The sequence below is a fragment of the Panthera tigris genome, chromosome B4 (assembly GCF_018350195.1).
Source record: "Panthera tigris isolate Pti1 chromosome B4, P.tigris_Pti1_mat1.1, whole genome shotgun sequence".
In the NCBI taxonomy this organism is placed as follows: Eukaryota; Metazoa; Chordata; class Mammalia; order Carnivora; family Felidae; genus Panthera; species Panthera tigris.
The window spans coordinates 64,861,035-64,880,987 of NC_056666.1; the positions used below are offsets into that span (position 1 = coordinate 64,861,035).

Sequence of the window (19,953 nt, forward strand, 5' to 3'; positions counted from 1 at the left end):
TCATTAGAAATCTATAAGACAAATTCCAGTAGGAGGGCATTCTACACAATATCTTACCAGCACTCTTCAACACTGCCAAGGTTGTCAAATAAAAAGTCTGAAAAACTATCATAGCCAAGAGGAGATTATGGAGACAATGACAACCAAATGTAATGTGGTATCCTAGATGGAGTCCTGAGATAGGAAAAGGATATTAGGTAAAAACTAAGGAAATGTGAATAAAGTATGGACTTTAAGTAACAGTGTATCAATACTGCTTCATTAATTACAACCAATAACCCATATTAATGTAAAATATTAATAACAGGAGAAACTGGGTGTGGGGTATATGGGAACTCTGTACTATCTTCCCAATTTTTATGTAAATCTAAAGCTGCTCTAAACAGTCAAGTCTGTTTTTTAAAAAGTTAAGGATATCCCCCTACCTACTTCCATTTTCACCTTCCTAGGATAACCAATGTTGGCAATCTGGTGTTACAGCACCCTTAAAAACTAAAAAGATTTCCTGTAAAGGGAAATTTGTCTAGATGTAAATAATCTTGTCATTTTCTTTTACAACTTTGCTTAGCCTCAATATAAATATGAATCCAATTTCTTTTGTTTAAAATAAAAATGTTAGGAATATGTTATAGGCTGAATTGTGTCTGTCCCTTAATCCTTTCCATTTTCTTATGTTGAAATCCTCACCCCCTAGTGCCTCAGAATGTGACTGTATTTTGGAGATAGGGCCTTTAAATTAGTCATAAAGGCAAAATGAGGTCATTATGAATAGGCACTATTCCAGTATGACTGGTGTCCTTGTAAGAAGAGGAGATTAGGACAAAGGTGCTCACAGAGGAAAGACCATGTGAAAACAAAGGGAGAAGGTGGCCACCTATAAGCAAGGGGAGAGGCCTCGGAAAAAAAATCAACCCTCCTGATACCTTGATCTCAGACATCAAGTTTTCACAACTGTGAGGAAATAAGTTTCTATTGTTTAAGCTACCAGTCTGTGGTACTTTGCTATGAAAGGCCTAAAAAACTAATAAAGAATAAATCTAATTTCCTTTAACCACTACTGGAAATTCAAGATTTCCTACCCCTCCCTAGAAGCAACCACTGATCCCAGTTTGGGGTGTATCTGTCCAGCCCAAGCACTAATAAAGATACTTCTTAAAAACCCATACAAAACTTTTTAAAAAAAACCTTAAATGGCTTACTGCATATTTATTTCTTCAATTTGCTTTACTTTTTAATTCAATGACCCTTGGGGTCTAACTTCATCTCACATAGCATTCCATAATACTTCCCCATGATGGATATTATGGGATAGATTATACCCAGTGTTTTGCTATTACCACATAGCTATAATGAGCACCTTTGCCCCTTCTTCTTGTACATATTTGTGAGTGTTTCTCTAAGGTAAATGTCTAGAAATAGAATTGCAAGGTCATAGGTTATGCACATATTTAATTTTATTAGCTATTTCCAAAAGAATCCCAGAGTGTCTATAACAAAAACATCCTAAGAGTATACTAGTTCCTGTAATCTCAGAGAAAAGCTGTTATACTTTAATTTTCACTGATATGATGGGAAAATGATACCTTGTTTTAATTTACATTTTCCTGATTAGTAAGATAAAATGGTTCTGTTGAAACTCCCAATTTGTACCTAATGGAAATCTATTCAGAAATTGAAATAATTCCAAATTTTTAATGCTACCTAATTATAAGATAAAAATTAATTTGACATACTGTGATACATAGATATTAATATTTTCCTTCATTTTCTACTTGCTTATTAAAGCAACCATTAAATATATTTCCCATTTATATTCAATTGGTGAAGAATGTGTGATCATATTTTATATTTTGTAATTTACTTTTACTTATTAATTTGCTCATTAGCCCCATAACTTGAAAAAAAGAAAAACACATCAATATACTTCCTACTTTTTTTAATGTTTATTTTGAGAGAGAGAGAGAGAGAAAACATGTGCATGTGCACAAGTGGCGGAAGGGCAGAAAGAGAGAGGGAGACACAGAATCCAAAGCAGGGTCCGGGCTCTGAGCTGTCAGCACAGAGCCTGATGACGTGGAGCCCAAACCCATGAACTGATCATGACCTGAGCCAGTCAGACGCTTAACCGACTGAGCCACCCAGGTGCCCCTTGCTTCCTAATTATTTTAAATGGAGGCATAAATACTACAATTATGGATTCATAATATTTATGTATTTTCAGCTCCATTTATGTTATATTTTTCTGGGTATTTTAACTCAGTTAACTTCTTCAACTCAGCTGGAGCCAAAAGCCAAGATATAAGGAAACCGCAGGACAATGTGAGGTAGAAGAAAGGATGGAGTTTGTTTTCAGTCCACAACTGAAAATGCCTCCCATCTTACTTATAGGCATTAGAAAACTTTTACTCACCCACAAAAATGTGATGACATTCTTTTATGCCATTTTTCCTACATGCTAGGTTTTGGCATTCATAAGGTTATTCTCATTTTAGGAAAAAGTCCTGTGGAAATCTCTGACCCTAATTCCATTTTCCCTACTACTGACAATTTTCTTTCTAAAATCAGTATCTGGTTCTACCATTTAGGGGCCCATAAACTATTTCACCCAAACTAAATTACTTGTGAAAGTGAAAAATTGTGTTATCAATAATGCTTGGGTAGCAGGAAGAAACCGAGTCATGTCCTGGCAACTGAGATGTATGGTCACCTTACCTCTCTTAGCCTAACATTCTTCTATATCACCTCTTAGCCATCTGGGACAAATCCAAACTTTGTAAGGCATTCCACAGCACCTTTGTGATTTTACCCCTGGGAACTGGTCAGCTTTATTCTTCTGTCACTTTCCTACCTGTACACCTTCCCCTGACCACTCATTACTCTCTCGTGATTTTGTTCAGGCTGTTGCGTGTAGTTCCACTGCATTTATCTTCCTCCATTTGGCTTCCTGGCAAATTTGTATTCAACAATCAGATCCAAATAGTACCTCTTTTTTGACACTCTCTTACCCAAAACTCCTGGGACACAATGTGTTTCAAAAATTATTATTTTCTTTTGAATATTAGAAAGGCAATATAGTACACATTATCTGGGATAACACTGAGTAACCAAACACATCGATACATCTAAAATGAAATGTATGAATTAGTCACACTGAGTGGGATCACTGAAGATTATAAGTAGCTTAATGCCAATTCAGATAGGGTGTTGATACCAAAATGCTACAATTTACAAAATAATTGTCAGTTTTCGGGATTTTGAGGTTTTGTGATTGTGGATAAGAGATTGCACATCTGTACTTATTTTGCTTCTCCAAATGCTCCCATCCTACACATAAACTCATTCCTTGATCCTTCAGAGCAGAAACCAAATTTATTCACCTATTGTAATGTCTGGTATTTATCAAATGGTCAAAAAATGTTTATGGAGCTATTGAATCCACATTTTGGGAATTACCTGAAAAAGAACTTAAAAGGCTGTAGATTTTGAGGTGGCTAGATGACTAAAAACTGAGTGATTTAGAAGGAATATGCAGAAATCCTTCTACCAGGAAGATAATATAATATAGCTTGTACCCTGGCACAGTTTAGATCTGGGTTCAAATGTCAGCTCCACCACAGGGACTTTGGGCAAGTTGTTTAGGTTTTAAGAGTCTCGTAAAAATAGAAGTATTTATATTTATTTCATAGGATGTTGTGAGGTTTAAGTAAAGGTATATAAAGTATATAAAGGTATATAAAGTTAATTTGGATAGTAAGTGCAGTGATGGTTTGCTGTCATTATCAACTCTTTATTTTTCTTTAAACAAGAGTACTGAGGAGAAAAGAGGCATAGTTATGGATTGAGTATGGACTGAATGGTGATTCACAGATTAGTAACAAGAGGAGAGACTCATCTGATGACAACTGGTACTGAAAGGAGTGAATTTGTTTAAAATGAACACCAGCATTTCTAAGTAAATATTAATGTTTCAGGAAGCTAACAAGTAACATTCCATTTTCCTGTCCATACGTGCTCAAAACAACTGAGAGGCAAACACATGTTCAAACAGGCAGCAATTAAAATACAGGCAGCTATCAGCTTAGGTCTATCAGAAAGTGGACTTGCTAATCTGCCACCTTGAATTGAATTAGACTTGACCATACAGTCACAAGCCTGGCTGCACCACCACTGGTATTCCCCATGAGGACTGGACCCCATAAAATTTACTACATGGAGGAGTAGAGAATATTTGTTTCCTGAGGATATGAAGCTCATACATCAAAGAAGGGGGAAACTGATAAGTCATTTCTCAGAGATGAGGGTGGGCCAAGATTCCTATCTTGCAGCTCCTTTCATTCAAAAGCATACAGCAAAGGGAAAAAGAGATTTCCTTCTTCTCAACAGCAAAAAGTGAAAGAAGTTGGGATAATTAGAATTTTATCCTGAAACAATAAAACTAAATTTATAAAAATAAGCTTATTGTATTTTATATATTTTGCATTGCTTGCTATTGGTAAAGGTATTAAAAACAAAATGAACTGTTTAATACTTAGGTCTTTATGACATAAATTTTTTCAACAAAATTTGTTTAGCAAAATAAAAGTATCTGACTATCAAAAGAATAAGGAAGAATCTGGGAGAATTTATAAAGTCATCAAAATGTTTTAAATGATTTTTTTTTATGATTGTGACTCACATTTAACCATGGTATGAAAAATGTTATGAGTCTGGACTTAGTTCAAAGAAAAATAAGTAACCTCAGAAACATTTTTAAATAAAGATATTGAAATGGTCAGAAATGCATTTCAGAAATAACACTCTGGCTAAGGAGAAGATAAGAGTGGAGGTCAGACTAGAAGAAGAGAAACTAGTTAACATATGATAATAGTCATTCATTGAAGGATTATAGTGGTTCTGAATGAGGGCTGCTGAAATGAGGAGAAAAGCAGATTCAGGAGATAACTGGAAGTTAAAGTTCCAGTTAAGGAGTGTGAAGACTGAAGGATAAGAATGTGAGTTAGTGGGAGACAACTAGGATGTTGAAGCAAGGAAGACCATGCCTTCAGCTTTGGTCATACTAAGTCTGAAGTACTTGTGCTCATGCAAGTAGAAATTTTGAGGAAGTTATTGGTAATGCATGACTGCAACTAAAGATGAAATTGAAGGACTTCCTTTAATAGTGGAATCTGAATCCAGGAAAGAGAAGACAAAATTTGATAGAAACCTGAGTACATCAATATTTAAAGAAAAAGAACTTAAAGGAACAAAGAGCCTGTGTGCATAGAAACCTGAGAAAGTATGAAAAAACAAACTCAGGTCAATGTGTTTTCATATATATATTTGAGAGAGAAGGGGCGAGCAAGAGAAAGCATAAGAAGGGGGGAGGGACAAAGGGACAGAGAATCTTAAGCAGGCTCTACGCTCAGCAAGGAGCCTGACTGGGGGCACCATCTTACAACTGTCAGATCTTGACTTGAGCCAAAATCAAGAGTCAGACACTTAACTGACTCAGCTACCAAGACATCCCTGGAGGAGAATATCCTAAGAAGTAATCAACATAAAAACGTTAAAGTAAGTTCAATTAGAATAAGTAACTATTAACATTAACAAGTAGGTTTTAGTGAATTCAATGAGATTAGTGAAGGAGAGGCTATATTAAGTACATTAATGTGGTTAAATAAATGAATAGGAGTGAGGAAGTGGATTCTATGAGAGTAGACCATTCCTTCAGGAAACTGGATGTTGGAAAGGAGGAAAGAGAAAGGAGGAAAGAGTAGCACGTGGAGGTGATGGAGGTGTTTTATTAGGATGTGCAATACTCAAGCATGTTTTAAAACTTAAGGGAAGGAATCAGCAGACAAGAAGACATAGAAAGTTAAGCAAATGAATAATTAAATGAAGTCCCATAAATGGTGAAAATGGATGGATGGGGTCCGAAGCAAAGGTGAAAGAATTGCCTCACTTTTTCCTTTACAAGTAAAAGAGGATGGTTCTGCAATCAGGGAAGTTTTTAGGTCTTGGGTAGAAAGTCAAGTGAATTCTTATTTATAAGTAGTATTTTCTCTCCAAAGTAGGAGTTGGGGTCAACTGCCAGTTACTTTGGGATATTTGGGAATAGCTTGGATTATGTAGATATAGTGGGGGAAAGTTTGAAAATAGGAATTGTAGAGAACAGGAGAAAATTGAATAGGAAAACACAGGATTTCTGTTCAGAATTGAGGGTTCTTTTGACATTGGATACTAGCTTGCCTGGTTTTAAAACCTCCTAAATAGTTGATTGCTCTGGTGTAGGGATAGAGAAGCAGATGAATTTATTCATGAATGAGGTCTCCCTTCCTCACAGCACTGGAAGATGTAATATATTTCAAAGGAGAAAGCGATTGCAATGATGAAATGATGCATCATTAAGTATGGTGCCATATCTATTGACAGAGAATTCACAGAGAAGTAGAAAGGTGAAAGGACTGGAGTTTCCAAGTGAGAAAGATGAAGGCATAGGAACTTGTGGTTGGGGACTGGGGAGGTTAGGTAGAGAAAAGAACACTGGAGGAAAAAGGTCAACCATGGGGAGGCCAGGGTGATGAATATAAATGGCTTTGCTTGCCTTCTCTGCAGGGCCTTTGAAGTTACCCTTGCAATAGGCAAACTTGATGAGTAGACCCTATCTCAAATTTTCAATGTCTCTGAATAGTTAAAAAGAATCCATTATATAACATTCATCTTATTATATTTTGGGAAGATTAAGAGTTAATTAAATTTACAGATATTAGATTAGGTGCCCAGATAATCAGGTTTAAAATTGCTCAAACCCTGGCTTGATTACATAAATATGCATAACCATTGCTTTACCACTGTCTACTTATCTGTCTGTCAAGATGTCTCTGACTCACTTTTGGTATAAAGATTTTATTCTTTCATTGTGTCTTAATAATTCAAAATAAAGTGACCCAGTTCTGAAAAACTCTCAGTAAGAGAAGATTAAGCCATGGGGCACCTGGGTGGCTCAGTCGGTTAAGGGTCCGACTTCGGCTCAGGTCATGATCTCACAGTTTGTGAGTTTGAGCCCCGTGTCGGGCTCTGTGCTGATAGTTTGGAGCCTGGAGCCTGCTTTGAATTCTGTGTCTCCCTCTCTCTCTGCCCCTCCCCTGCTCATGCTCTGTCTCTTATAAATAAATGTTAAAGGAAAAAAAAAAAGAGAGAGAAGAGTAAGCCAAAAAATGCTAATTCCTCAGAAACTTGTGTAAAGCAGAACTTTGCTAAAGTCTATGTAACCAGACCATAACATTTGCATGGTCCTATTCACTGAGGCTTGTAAAAAGGGTTAGATCTAATTGTCTACTACCTACACAGATGGATATGATCACACAGAAAAGCACAGACCAATTGGTGTGCTCTCCATTCCCATCACCACTGCGTTAATTGATATTCTTATCTGTGGTTTCTGTATCATTTTTTTTTAAATTTTAAAGTTCTAGTTCTTTAATTTTCAAAATGTACAAAAATATGATTTCTTATAATTAATCAAAACTTATAATTTAGTTCATTGATATTTCAAGCCTTTTGTTCTTTGGTCTCTTCCCATTATTGCCTGAACATAGACCATATTTACGGCATCATTCCATAGAGAAAGAAGGGGAATAAAACCCAAATCACCAACTCTTTTTTTTTTTTAATTTATTTTGAGAGAGAGAGAAAGCATGAGTAGAGGAGGAACAGAGTGGGGGTGGGAGGAGAGAGAGAGAGAATGAATCCCAAGCAGGCTCCACACAGCACAGAGCCCAATCCAGGGCTCAAACCCATGAACCATGAGACCATGACCTGAGCTGAAGTCGGATGCTTAACTGACTGAGCCACCCATGTGCCCCAAATCAACAACTCTTACTCAAAGAAAGCTGAGGGAAACTGTTTCTAAGATAAAAATTTGGAATTATCTTTGAAGTTAACCTATTTATCCTATTCAGATGATGTTGTGGTTGACCCTTAAACAATGAGGGGGTTAGAGGCACCAAGTCCCACCCAGTTGAAAACTGCCATATAAGTTTTGACTCCCCTAAAACTATTGATAGCCTACTGTTGACCAGAAACCTTGCCAATAACATAAACACTTGATTAACATATATTTTATATGTTATATTATATACTGTATTCTTACAATAAAGTTAGAAAAAATAAAATGTTATTAAGTAAATTATAAAAAAGAGAAAATACATTTAGAGTACTGTACTAGAAAAAATCTGCATATAAGTAGATCCACACAGTTGGATCCTGTGTCGTTCAAGGGTCAACTCTAATATTATAATAGGGCATAATTCTGATTTCTATAACAAGAGGCTAAACTAACAGTGACTTAAACAAGGTAGAAGAAGTTTATTTCTCTCTCATGTAATTAACTATTCCAGCATAAGCAGGCCAGGGCATACACATCAGGTTCAAGGTGTCTAGAGTCCTAATTTTTTTTTTTTTTATATTTGTGCTTTGCTATTCAAAGGTTTTTGCCTTCTCCTTAATGTCCAAGATGGCAAGCTACCATGCCCATGTTCCAGGCAGTTAGGTGGTAGAATACCATGGGGAAAGGGAAGGTGAGAGTCTGTCCTTTAATTCTAAGGGCACAGCCTGGAAGTAGTACACATCACTGCCACTAACATTCTGATGGTCAGATTTAGTCATGTGGCTGCAGCAAACCAGAAAGAAAGCTGAGAAAAGTTGTCATTTATAAATTAAAAAAAAATAAGTTATTTTAATGCTGCTATGTATCTAAATAAAAATAAAGGATTCTGATACTGTGAAATAAAAGGGGGGAAATGAATACTTGGAAATAACTAGCAGTCTCTTTTTCATCTATATATCCAATACATAATCAATCAACATATTATCCTTGCAACAATGCTTCTTATAATTTCCATTTTAACAGTACTGATTTGCCTTTTTCTTGAATTTCAATAAATGATAAAAACTTTGTATTAATACTATATTGAGTTGATTATAATATGCATATTTTAAAACATTTACATTTTCTGAAATCTGAATATATTTTAGTATCGATGGCTTATTACAATCACTAACAGCCAGGAAGTAAGTATGTCATAATTTTCTCTGTGTATGTGCAAAACAAAGGCATCAATATAAAAAGCCATAGAATGAGTCCAAGTGGCTTAAAAAAAAAACAACAACCAAAAAAAAACCAAAACAGTGGAGAAAACAGTAAAGCCTAGCACTAAACCTTACAAGACAAACTTTTGGGGGATAGGTGGAGAAGGCAGTGAGTCAGTGAGTTTGCCAACATTGCGAACATTGCACATAATTGTACAGGTAGCTTAGAGCACAACACCAAATGGCCTTTATATCTTTTATGAATTCTTTTAAGGGAAAAAATGCACCATTACCACTCTTGACAACACTCTTGATGGCACAGAGCCTAATAATGAGTGGAAAAACAATGGTGTCACCAATTCTGAAATCAAAAAGCCATTCAGAAGAATCATGGTCAAATGTAAACTTATTTTAACCCATTTATGTCTTTTATTTTACTTTTTATGTTTGTACAAGAGTGATATATGATTTCAACAATTTATGCCTGTTTTAAAAGAAGTCTCTACATAAGTGTGAAATAAAAACTCTATGTGATAACAAAGTATCAAGTTATAATTTATTTAGTGACATTTCTTTTTCTTTTTGGTACCATATAAAATAATGGTGCATCTTATAATCAATAGCATCTTAGATTCAATCAAATATGGTATTCAATATGATATAAAAGTATCCTAACTTATAAAAAAATCTTTACACATGTTCATAATTGAGTAAATAATTTATAATCTGTGATTATCTATTAATTCTACATTTACAATAACTTGAACTATGTACAGCATTTAATTAATGGTACAAGTACATTTTTTTTTTTAAGTTTATTTATTTATTTTGAGAGAGAGAGGGCACACGTGTGCACATGTACCCAGCGGGGGAGAGGCAGAGAGAGAGGAACCCAAACAGGCTCTGCCCTACCAGTGCAAACCCTGATGGAGGAATCATGGTTCGTAAGATCATGACCTGAGCTGAAATCAAGGATGAGACACTTTACTGACTGAGCCACCCAGGCCGCCTAGTACAAGTACATTTTATGTCTGGCACAGTGGCTTTTACCTAAGTGTTCAATAAATATTTGTTGAATAAAAAGCATAATGTTAAAACCACTTCTCAGATATAGTAACAATTCATATTGTAACATATTAGAAATGATAATAAGCTTAATATTGTTTTATCCATTATTCCTATAAATCTATGACTATTGAAACAGAATTAAGGGAATAATAAAGACTGTAAGCTATAGTCCTCATTGTTTGATTAAAATAATTCTGCAGTATGAACACATTGACATTTACAAGGTTTTTTAAATTGACTGTAATGTTCTCTATTCCATAACAGAATGTTAAATAGCAGATCGTAACACACTTCAGGATCCACCCGGATGAAAAAAAGGTAGTATCAGTCCCTCCCACCTTCATCATTCTACCCTTCTAGCTCTGAGGCATCACAGAACAATTTTATGATTTTATGTATACATATACAGTATTTCTGTGTGTGTGTGTATATATATCTATATATCTATAGATATAGATATAGATATAGATATATAGATACAGCTTTATTTTCAGACAGTCTACCTAAGTCATGTTGATGTCAGCTTTTACAGTTTCAGTAGTCATTTAGGATATTTAAAATGATAAAGAAAGAGGCACCTGGGTGGCTCAGTCAGTTGAGTGTCCGACTTCAGCCTAGGTCATGATCTCACCAGTCCCGAGTTGGAGCTCCATGGTGGGCTCTGTGCTGACAGCTCAGAGGCTGGGGCCTGTTTCAGATACCGGGTCTCCCTCTCCCTCTCTGCCCCTCCCCCATTCGCACTCTGTCTCTCTCTCTCTCTCTCTCTCTCAAAAATAAACATTAAAAAATAAAATAAAATAAAATAAAATAAAATAAAATAAAATAAGGAAAAAGAAAACTATTATATAATAACAAGAAGCCATCGCTTCAGTCAGGGACTGTTTCTAAACTTTGCCAGTGCTGGATATTCCACCAACAGAGAAAATCAGTATTGTACAAATTACAAATAAACAACATAATTTATTGAACTTTAATAATAACACTTCCTATTAGGAGGCCTAGTTTTCTTTGATATCATAGCACTGAATTTTAATAATGACATATATAGATGATTGACTACTAAACTTACATACCCAAAAAATGGTAGGAAAATAAAGCAAAAATTGATTTTAATGTATTATTTTTCTAATGACAAAGTAACAAAAATAATTTAACCAGAAATTTAATATCTGTTTTCATTATAGGCTTATTTATGGACATACAGAAGGAGCTATATTTATAATTATATGCATTCAAAGTTGTGCATTTCAAACACAGTAAAATCTTTTACATGATTTTACTGTTCAAATGAATCAATTATATTTAGCTAAGCATTCATGAATTAACTCTCATGTACACTTAATTATATGCATGCTTGTACTCAAGTAAGAAAAATAAAGAATGTTGTGTCTTACGCTTGTATGACAGTATATCTAACAAAAGGAAATTTTGGAATTTGGGTCATAATTACACACTGAGAAATCTTAATACCTTCCAATACATCACTAATTATAGCCAACGGTATAATGATAGGTAAGAGCCTATTTTTTACAAACATTTGTTCCAGTGCCCTGTGGCACCAAGGATGCCCCTAGGAAATCTTCCTATGCTTACTTTTTGTGGAACCTAAGGAACCCTGGGTTTTTATCCTTGCTGCTTCATTAACTAGCTTGATTTGAGGGGAAGTTGCTAACTTTCCCTGCCTTCGTTTTCAACATTGCAAAATAATGACTTCTAGTTGTAACTGGAATGACTAATAGGCATTTGAAAAAAGATGATTATCTTCCCCATGCTAGTTTCTACTTAAGCAAACAGGCTTTCTTTTACTATTATAAATTGATATTTTAAGTAGATATTCCCACTTTTCTAGAACTTGCATAAACTTAATACATTTATTACACAACACTTACAAATTTAGCCACTGGATCATAGCTCTACCTGAACACACTCTGTGGGAAGTCAACAGATACCCATATGATGTTCAGTTGCTTTTTTGTGAGTATTTTGCTCGTATTCTAGGTTTTAAATACCTAAAATGCTCTAATTTCTGCTATTATCATAAACAAAATACGATTTCTTGTAATTAATCAAAACTCATTTAGTTCATTGATATTTCAAGCCTTTTGTTCTGTGGCTTCTTGAGGATGAATTTATTAATTCATTCATTCTTTCATTAATCCAACAAATATTTATTGAGACTAAGAGCCATAGATTTTTCTAGGCACTGAGAATAAGACAGTAGACAAACCACTGCTCTCAAAGAGCTTATGTTCTACTGACTTAATGTATACATCAGGAAGAACACAATTGTATTTTCAAAATATAGATAATTTTAATTGGCATTAGAGATTCCAATAAACATTTGTGATAATGTTTATCTTCTGCCAGAATCTTGTAAAAAAATCTTGTAAATGAATGTAGATGTATCCAAATAATAACTAATTTTTTCCATAAAACAAAATGATTAAGTTTTAAAGACAATGGGATTTGAATGAAATGGACAGCTATAGATCTTATATATAAAATCATTCTTGTAAGGATCTGATTTCAGAGATTCACAGCTCATTTAAGAGGAAATATAAGGGTGCCTAGGTGGCTCAGGTGGTTAAGCATCTGACTCTTGATTTTAGCTCAGGTCATGATCTCCTGGTTGGTGAGTTTGAGCCCTACATTGGGCTCTGTGCTGGTGGCGCTGAACCTGCTTGGGATTTTCTCTCCCTCTCTGCCCCTCCCTGCCTCTCTCTCTCTCAAAATAAATAAACTTAAAATTTTTTTTTAAAAAGAAGAAATATAGATCTTAATTTGTCTCAAGAAGAAAAAAGATTAAAGCAAAACAAATCCTGTCAATATTGTCAAAATACTGATATCTCAGAATTAAGAAAAGTAGGTGTTTGCGGACACTGGCTTGGCCTTTGAAAGCAGTTGTTCATTTCCCTTGGGAACAAATGATACCAAGCATAGTATGTATTGATGATCATGTAAAAATGAGACTTTCTTGATTGGAGTGGCATTCTTCATTGGAGTGACAATGTGAGAGAAGGAAAAAAATCCTTTCTTACATCCTTCTTCATATATGGGTGTATCTGAATTTATTATGGTTCAATTACTCTGTCTCATATTTACAAGTTTTGAGGAAAAATTTCCACTATATTTCTAAATTGTAACTCTTTATACAATCATTAGAATGTGTAAAACTCAGTGTGTAGTTGTACCAGAATTATAGATTAAGTAATCATTTGCTTTGTGTCTGTAGAGAAAAACCTACGAAACACCCTTACTCATTTTAAGCCCTCATCATAGACTTAAAATGCCTCAATCTCAGAGAATCACAGTGTAATTTTAAAAATCTTACTTAGCAATCTCCTTTATTAGTCAAGTAACTTCAAAGAAATTCTTTGCCATATACCTATACTGATCCCTACATCTACAAAATTCAGGAATACACATAGAAATTGAGAAAGAAATTGTTTAAACTTTTATTTTAGAATTTTTAGTCCCAAATTAAAAGTATTAAAATGCAAAATCAAAACAATGATGAATTAAATGTTTATTGAAAATATTTAAATTAAGGTTAGGTCTATACAATTGTGATGTGACTATGTGCTTCAGGGGGTTTGATTAGCTATGGTTTATGAGGCCTGCCTTTTAAGCAACATACTTTCCTAAAACCTCATAAGCATTTGGATATGGGGCAGCAATTAAAGACTGACCGGAAATGAACCCAAATGCAGTTCCAAAACTATTATGTGTATTACTCATGGTATATCTGAAAAATAACATTTTTGGCTGATATATTGTTTTGTATGTTCCCTAAGTATTAAATCATATTGTGCACAAAGATGAATTTAGTTGGTGACATGTCTATTGGGGGTGGGGGTGGGGGTCAGAGGTAAAGAGAGGGCAAACATTTGATTTTCTAAAAATTACACATGATGAACTTTCCAGTGTGCTAGTAATGCTGACATCAATAATGTCTCTAATAAACTATTCCAAAAAAGTAAATTAATTGGTGTTGCCAGATGCAGTCTAATTTGTCACAAATCTTAAGAAAATATGGGATTAGTCAACTTGATTGGTAGATCCTTAATGCCAATAACACTGCTGATGCTTCTGCTACTGCTGTTACAGTAAAGAGGATGGTGGAGCCCGCTCTTTATTGGCACTTAAAACACTGGTAGGAGAATATATTATTTATATGTGTGATTCATAAGTTCTTTAATGTAGAATGACTTTAATTGGGATTACCAGAATTTCTCCCCCTCTACTCCTATGGGAAGGAATCTAAAAATATACACAATCTGGAAGCCTGTAATTGTCACTTCACCCTTTGAATAACTGACACCATATGGGCAGTGCTGATTAACATTCAAAGTAAATAACCACTGTGCCATTCAATGTAGATGCCCTCCTACCAATAATGTGTTTCCTATTCAACAAACAGTGAGTAGAAGGGTCACCTACTGGAAGTGTTTTTATTTAGAGACCTACTGCTCGCTTCGGCAGCACATATATTTAGAGACCTAGAATAAAGGGCACAAGTGCTAAGTTACAAGAAAATCGACTACAAAGAATAATGTGAAGCTGAGTGGCTAATATAAAGATTCAGTAGGTAATATGTGAATCCATTTTGCAGATATCTTTTGGTATTGGGAGTTTATTTATGGATTAAAGTATTTTATTTCTAATTGTACAGATTTACAAATGGAAAATGTAAAGTAATCTTGTGCATCTTTAGATCTCATACAACCTTACAGAATGTCTTCTTTAGTGGTAGCCACTAAAAATATATTCATATATTAAATCAAATACTCCATCTGAATAGCATATATTTTCTCTTTACAGAAGAAAAATATCCATGAAATTGTTTTAGACTCATTTTTCCCCAATTTTTCTTTCCAAGGGAAAGGCCAAAAGGAATGGGAACTAGGACTACCTCTTGTGGGCTTAGGACATGCTCAACACCCTTTCTGCAATTCATATACTGTGTTTTACCTTAAGTTTATATGGTTGTATATTTAGAAAGATTTATAAGCTAGCAACTGGTTTCCGACTGCACAGTTTTCCTCATTAGCAGCCAATCTGAGAACCAGGAGACTACTTCTTGCTGTATGATCACAAACAGATGATCACAGCATCAACCGTTAAATGACCAAATTACAGGTATTTAAATTTAAATACTTTAATTTCTTCCACTATACCCCCTTCTCGGAGTCTTATCTTTAGAATGTCGATCGCTAAAGATGTTTCAGAAGAGTTTATCCAATATCAACACAGAGGACTTTTAAGGTCACACTATTTTGGGTATTTATCTCATGCTTAGCAACCATGCACGTGACACACATATACACTGTGTTCACCCAGTTCCTTCCACTAATAGTTGTTTGATACACTCGTTGGAATTCAACACCTACTGAACAAGTGAAAAAAGACTGTTTTATTTGTATATGCACAAAACGTCTAAGTGTCCAGCATGGGGACAGCACCAATCATGTACCCTTCCGCTCCAGGGTTCAAGTAGCAGCATCTCTCAGGTTCTGCCAACCGCAGACAGAAAAGAAGCCTCTCTTGGTTCCGGTTGCCACGATCAGAGAATTTGAAAACCCTGCAGATAGTCCATTTAAATACTGGTAGGGAAAAGCTAAACCACATCTATTCCCACCTCCCCTTCCTCTCCCTTTTCTTTGGTGGTGGTGGTGGTGGTGGTGGCTGGGAGAGATTCACTCAGTGCGCCCTCCTGGCCCCCTTCCCCAGTCCGCAGAGCTGTGGGCAGTCGCGCTCCGCTTGAGTTGAGCGGTCCAGCTCTCACCTGTTGCCCTGGCTGCCCTCAAGCCACGAAGCCCCGCCACGAGGACAAAAATGACAGAAAACAAAGGGGAAGAAACAAGACCTACAGAAGAGATGGCGATCTTCCAGCCCGTTGCCGAAAATCCCGAAAGCAGTGCTTGTTGGTCGCCCAAAGCCACAAGCGACCGTCACAAGGGACTCTCGAAATCACGCGGCCCGCAACTCTGGAGTCCCTCTCGCTCGTGTGAACGGACAACAGGCTACACTAACCAAGCACTGCGCAGGTGGTTAAAACCCTTTCCCCAGGAGTGACCAAACACTAGTTCTGATACGGTTCCCCTCAACCCTCGGAGAAAAACCTGTCACCTGAGGCTTCTTTCCACTTCCAGATTTCTGACGGTCGGTGTCCTTCTCCATCTCACCCCATTTCTTCCAAGTTTCGTGAAGGGAGAGGGAGGATGCCCGTGCGTTGGGGTGTGCATGACAGCATGTGTGTAGAAAGAATTTCTAATCTTTTCTCTTTCCTCCACTTTATATGTGACCCGAGCCTTGGTTGTCGCCTCAAAAAAGAATCCCTGTTTTGCCAACGCTGTCACGAAACCCTCCAAGATCACATTTAATAAGGGGTTCGGACACTGTCAAAAGCTCGACAGGTTGTAGCCGCGAGTTACACACACCCCCCCCTCCCCCGCCCCCGGAGCCTTTCCGCTCCCGGAGGCCAAGGCAACCCTATTTGCAAGGCGGTTTTTCGCGTCCATGCAGGGATTCTCCGGCCCGGCCCCTTCCCCAAGCTCGCGACCCGCGACACGAGAGAGGGCAGCTGGAGTCCCGCCGGCGAGCGGCTCTCGCAGGCAGCGCTGGGTAACAGGCTGTGCGCCGCCGCCCTCGCTCGCCTCGCCTCGCCTCGCCACCCCGGAAGGGAGCCCGCAGGCGTGGGAGAGCGGCGGCGAGCGAGGGACTGCGCGGCGGGCTCGGAGCACGCCGGGGAGGTGGAAGAAGCCGGGCAGGCGGAGTCGAGCCGACAAAACCCGAAGAACCCACGCTCCCGGTGTCCGGGAGCTGAGCGGAAAGAGGAGCGAGGTAGGAAGGCGCGGCGTCCCACAGGCGCCCTGGCGCCGCGCGGGGTCCCGGCGGAGCGCGCGGACACGAGGGGGCCCTCCCCGGTTACCTGTGCTGCTTCCGCCCTGGCTGCCCCTGTCCCGGGGGAAGATGCCCGAGCACTTCTCCCACTCCACCTGGCCCGCGAAGCACAGCTCGGTGACGATGTGCAGCGCCTTCTGGCACAGGCTGCTCACTCCGTCCTCCTTGTGGAAACTCATGGTTGGCCTCTTTTTCCCCAGTCGGCCGGCCGAATTTCCCCTTCCCGGTACCTCTGGGCTGGCCCCTCTGGCGCCCTAAGCCATCGCCCGCTCGTGGGGAAATGGGCGGGAGAGCGCGCTGCTCCCAGCGGCAACTCTTAGGAGCCGCAGGTTGGCCCCATGGCGCGAGCGGGGGGCGCAGGGGAAGGCGGAGAGGCTGGGGCTGGAAGCGCGCGAGGCGGCGGCGGTTAGGTTTGCGCCGAGTCTCCTGCGGCGGGAGCCAGCCAGACGCGGCGAGCTGGAGAGAGAGACCCGGCATGGAGTGCGGAGAGGAAGGGTAGGGGGTGGGGGAGACGTGAAAAAGCCAAAGCCCTCGACTCGCTAGAACTCCCCCCGCCTCCTCCCAGCGCTTTAGTGTTTGGGCTGGTGGCTGGCGGCGGCGCGTCCAATCGCAGCCCGGCGCGGGCCGGCAGACCGGTTGAGGCACCCGCAGCGCCCCCTCCGCGCTCAGTCAGGGGCCCGAGGTGGCCTTGCAAGAGGCGCGACTCCTCGTCCCTGCCGGGACCCCAGCTTGGGCTGCAGGTGCACGATGCAGCGGGGAGGGGGATAGAGAAATCTTCGTTTTCTCCGTACTTTTTTCCCAGCCTCCGTCTGCCCCTCAGCTTCCTGTCTCTCCAACTTTACTGCATGTGTGTGGCTCTCCGTGGTCTGTCTAGTTTTACTTTTCTGAAAAGTCGTTACAACTGAAGACAAACTGAAAAAGTTAAATTTTAAAAACGAATAGGCGAATAATCAAGTCAGACGTCTACAGAGAAAGAGAAGTGTGCCTGGAAAGCACGTTTAAAATGATTTCTAACGATGATGATTTAGAGACAAAATTTAATTCCAGAGTTCTTTTTATTGCTATTACTGAAATTCACCGTAAGATACATTTCCTATCTATCCAATTCAGTTTTTCTTGATGCATAAATACTATGAATAAGCAGATTTTAATTTATTGCCTTTGACTTTGTTTTCTAATTCTCTTACGTATTTCACAAAACGAAATCTTATTTGTATTAATATTCACTGTCGATTAATCCGTAATTGGCAGTTAAGAATGCACAACTTGTCTTATCACTTCTGCACTGGAATACTGAAAACAACAACAACAAGACCTGGGTTTAAAGGGGAGAAGGGTTAAGTTCATATCTGTCACACACACCTGTGCTTAACCTTGAAGAAATTGCTTTTAGATCCTTCTTTCAATCTGTAAAATGAAGCCTTGGGACTCTTCTGTTGCAACACTTCTCTAAGGCGAACGGGCTTACTCATGGAGCTACAACTACAAAATAGTGTTAATAAGTATGGGCCACACGGTTATAGTAAATGGGTTCACATTTACTATAAATGGGTTTCATTGTTTTTAAATTGTTTTGGGGCAGAGTTTGATACTCGCTTATAACCTGAAGATTGATTTAACCTTTATTAGGTGAGGATTCTTTATTTTCGAAGTGGAATATCCTGACCTTGTGGGCATATTTATATAGACAGTTTATGATAAATCATTTCCTGTGTAAGGACACTGTGGTAAACTTACTATAAATACTAGGCATAGAATCACAGTAGATAAGCATTCACTAGTTGAATCATTTTGACCTGATTCATAGGACAATTGGTATAACTAGGAGTATTTTTATTGTGAATCAAGACAAACTAAAATCTGAAGGTTTCGTTTGCTTTTTGTTTTTATGCACATTGCTTTGGATGGTTTTTAGATAAAATTGACTATTTCAAAATAATTTCACTGTCAAAAAATATTGAATATCTACTGTATGTTTGGAGCAATGTAAACACACTTTAATAAGGCCCTTTCCAGCTGTCCTTGCCTCCCAGTCCTCCAGTCTAGACACCCTCCTGTAGAACAACCTGCAATGCAATGCTGTGCTTTCATATTTACTGTATGAGCAAACTGTTATGTGGGAGTCCAAATGAGTAATTTAGCTCTATACTACCTAGATTCTAATTGCTTAAGTGGAGTAATGCAGATCTCTCTCATGACCCTCTACTGTTTGATTTCAGTGCTCAATATTATTAGGTAAACAGATTCTGAAAATAACTTTCCCCGTATTTGTTTATCCTGTTCCTCGCCTCTTGCTTACTCTTCCCCGTGTTTCCACAATAAGCAGTTCACCTGTATGTTCATTTTTCTGAATTTATTTGTCTGAAATATTTTTGCTTTCATCTAAATCTCCTAAGGTTTTGCTTTTTTTCTTTGATCTTTAGACCATCTCTACAGCTCATTAGCAGATGAATCAAACCAGTTTTTCTTGTCACTTATTAACAGCTCCTGTAAGAGGTGTGGGGAATGTAGAAACTGCATTCAAGGTCATTATTTTCAATGCTGAAGGATGAGATGACAAGAATTTCAATTCACAATCTTTAAAAATTTTTTGCCAACTATTTGAACTAACAAGAGCCTACCCATCAAGTAAACCAAGCAATACAGATTTGCATTTACTTCCCCACCCACACTCCGAAGGAGTTGCTGAACAGTAAAGGAGGGGAGAGCAGGTGAGATTGATTTTACTAAGCACCAGTTGCTATACTAAGTGATATATGAGGCATTAATAGTCCAAAAATACAGGCAGGTCTCTGACACAGCTTCCTTCTGAATGATCCCTGCATTAAGACAAGGAGGAATTGGTGTAGAGGTGAACAGGCCCCCAGCGCTCCCATCCGTATAAGCTAAGCCATCCTCTTTCAGGGGTAATTC

At 38.1% G+C, this 19,953-nt stretch overlaps 1 protein-coding gene and 1 long non-coding RNA gene across 8 annotated transcripts in view; both read right to left on the reverse strand.

Moving 5' to 3' along the window:
• The window catches only part of SYT10 (synaptotagmin 10), a 66,637-nt gene extending 49,251 nt beyond the window's left edge, over positions 1–17,386 (reverse strand). For 4 of the 7 annotated variants that reach the window (XR_006219882.1, XR_006219883.1, XM_042992093.1 and 1 more), the window contains exon 1: positions 17,069–17,386. Coding sequence is in view for 5 of the 7 variants with exons in the window: in XM_042992093.1 (XP_042848027.1) it covers positions 17,069–17,219 (151 nt within the window). In the remaining 2 variants the exon portion in view is untranslated. Of the gene's footprint in view, positions 1–57; positions 175–425; positions 664–17,068 lie in introns of those variants that run through there. The other 3 variants (XM_042992097.1, XM_042992094.1, XM_042992098.1) reach the window with 3 other exon arrangements.
• LOC122240327 lies at positions 15,533–16,664 on the reverse strand. The gene is made up of 2 exons (XR_006219884.1): positions 16,267–16,664; positions 15,533–15,718 (listed from the first exon to the last, which is right to left on the reverse strand). It is a non-coding gene; the product is annotated as an uncharacterized LOC122240327 (long non-coding RNA).
• Positions 17,387–19,953: the final 2,567 nt, after the last annotated feature.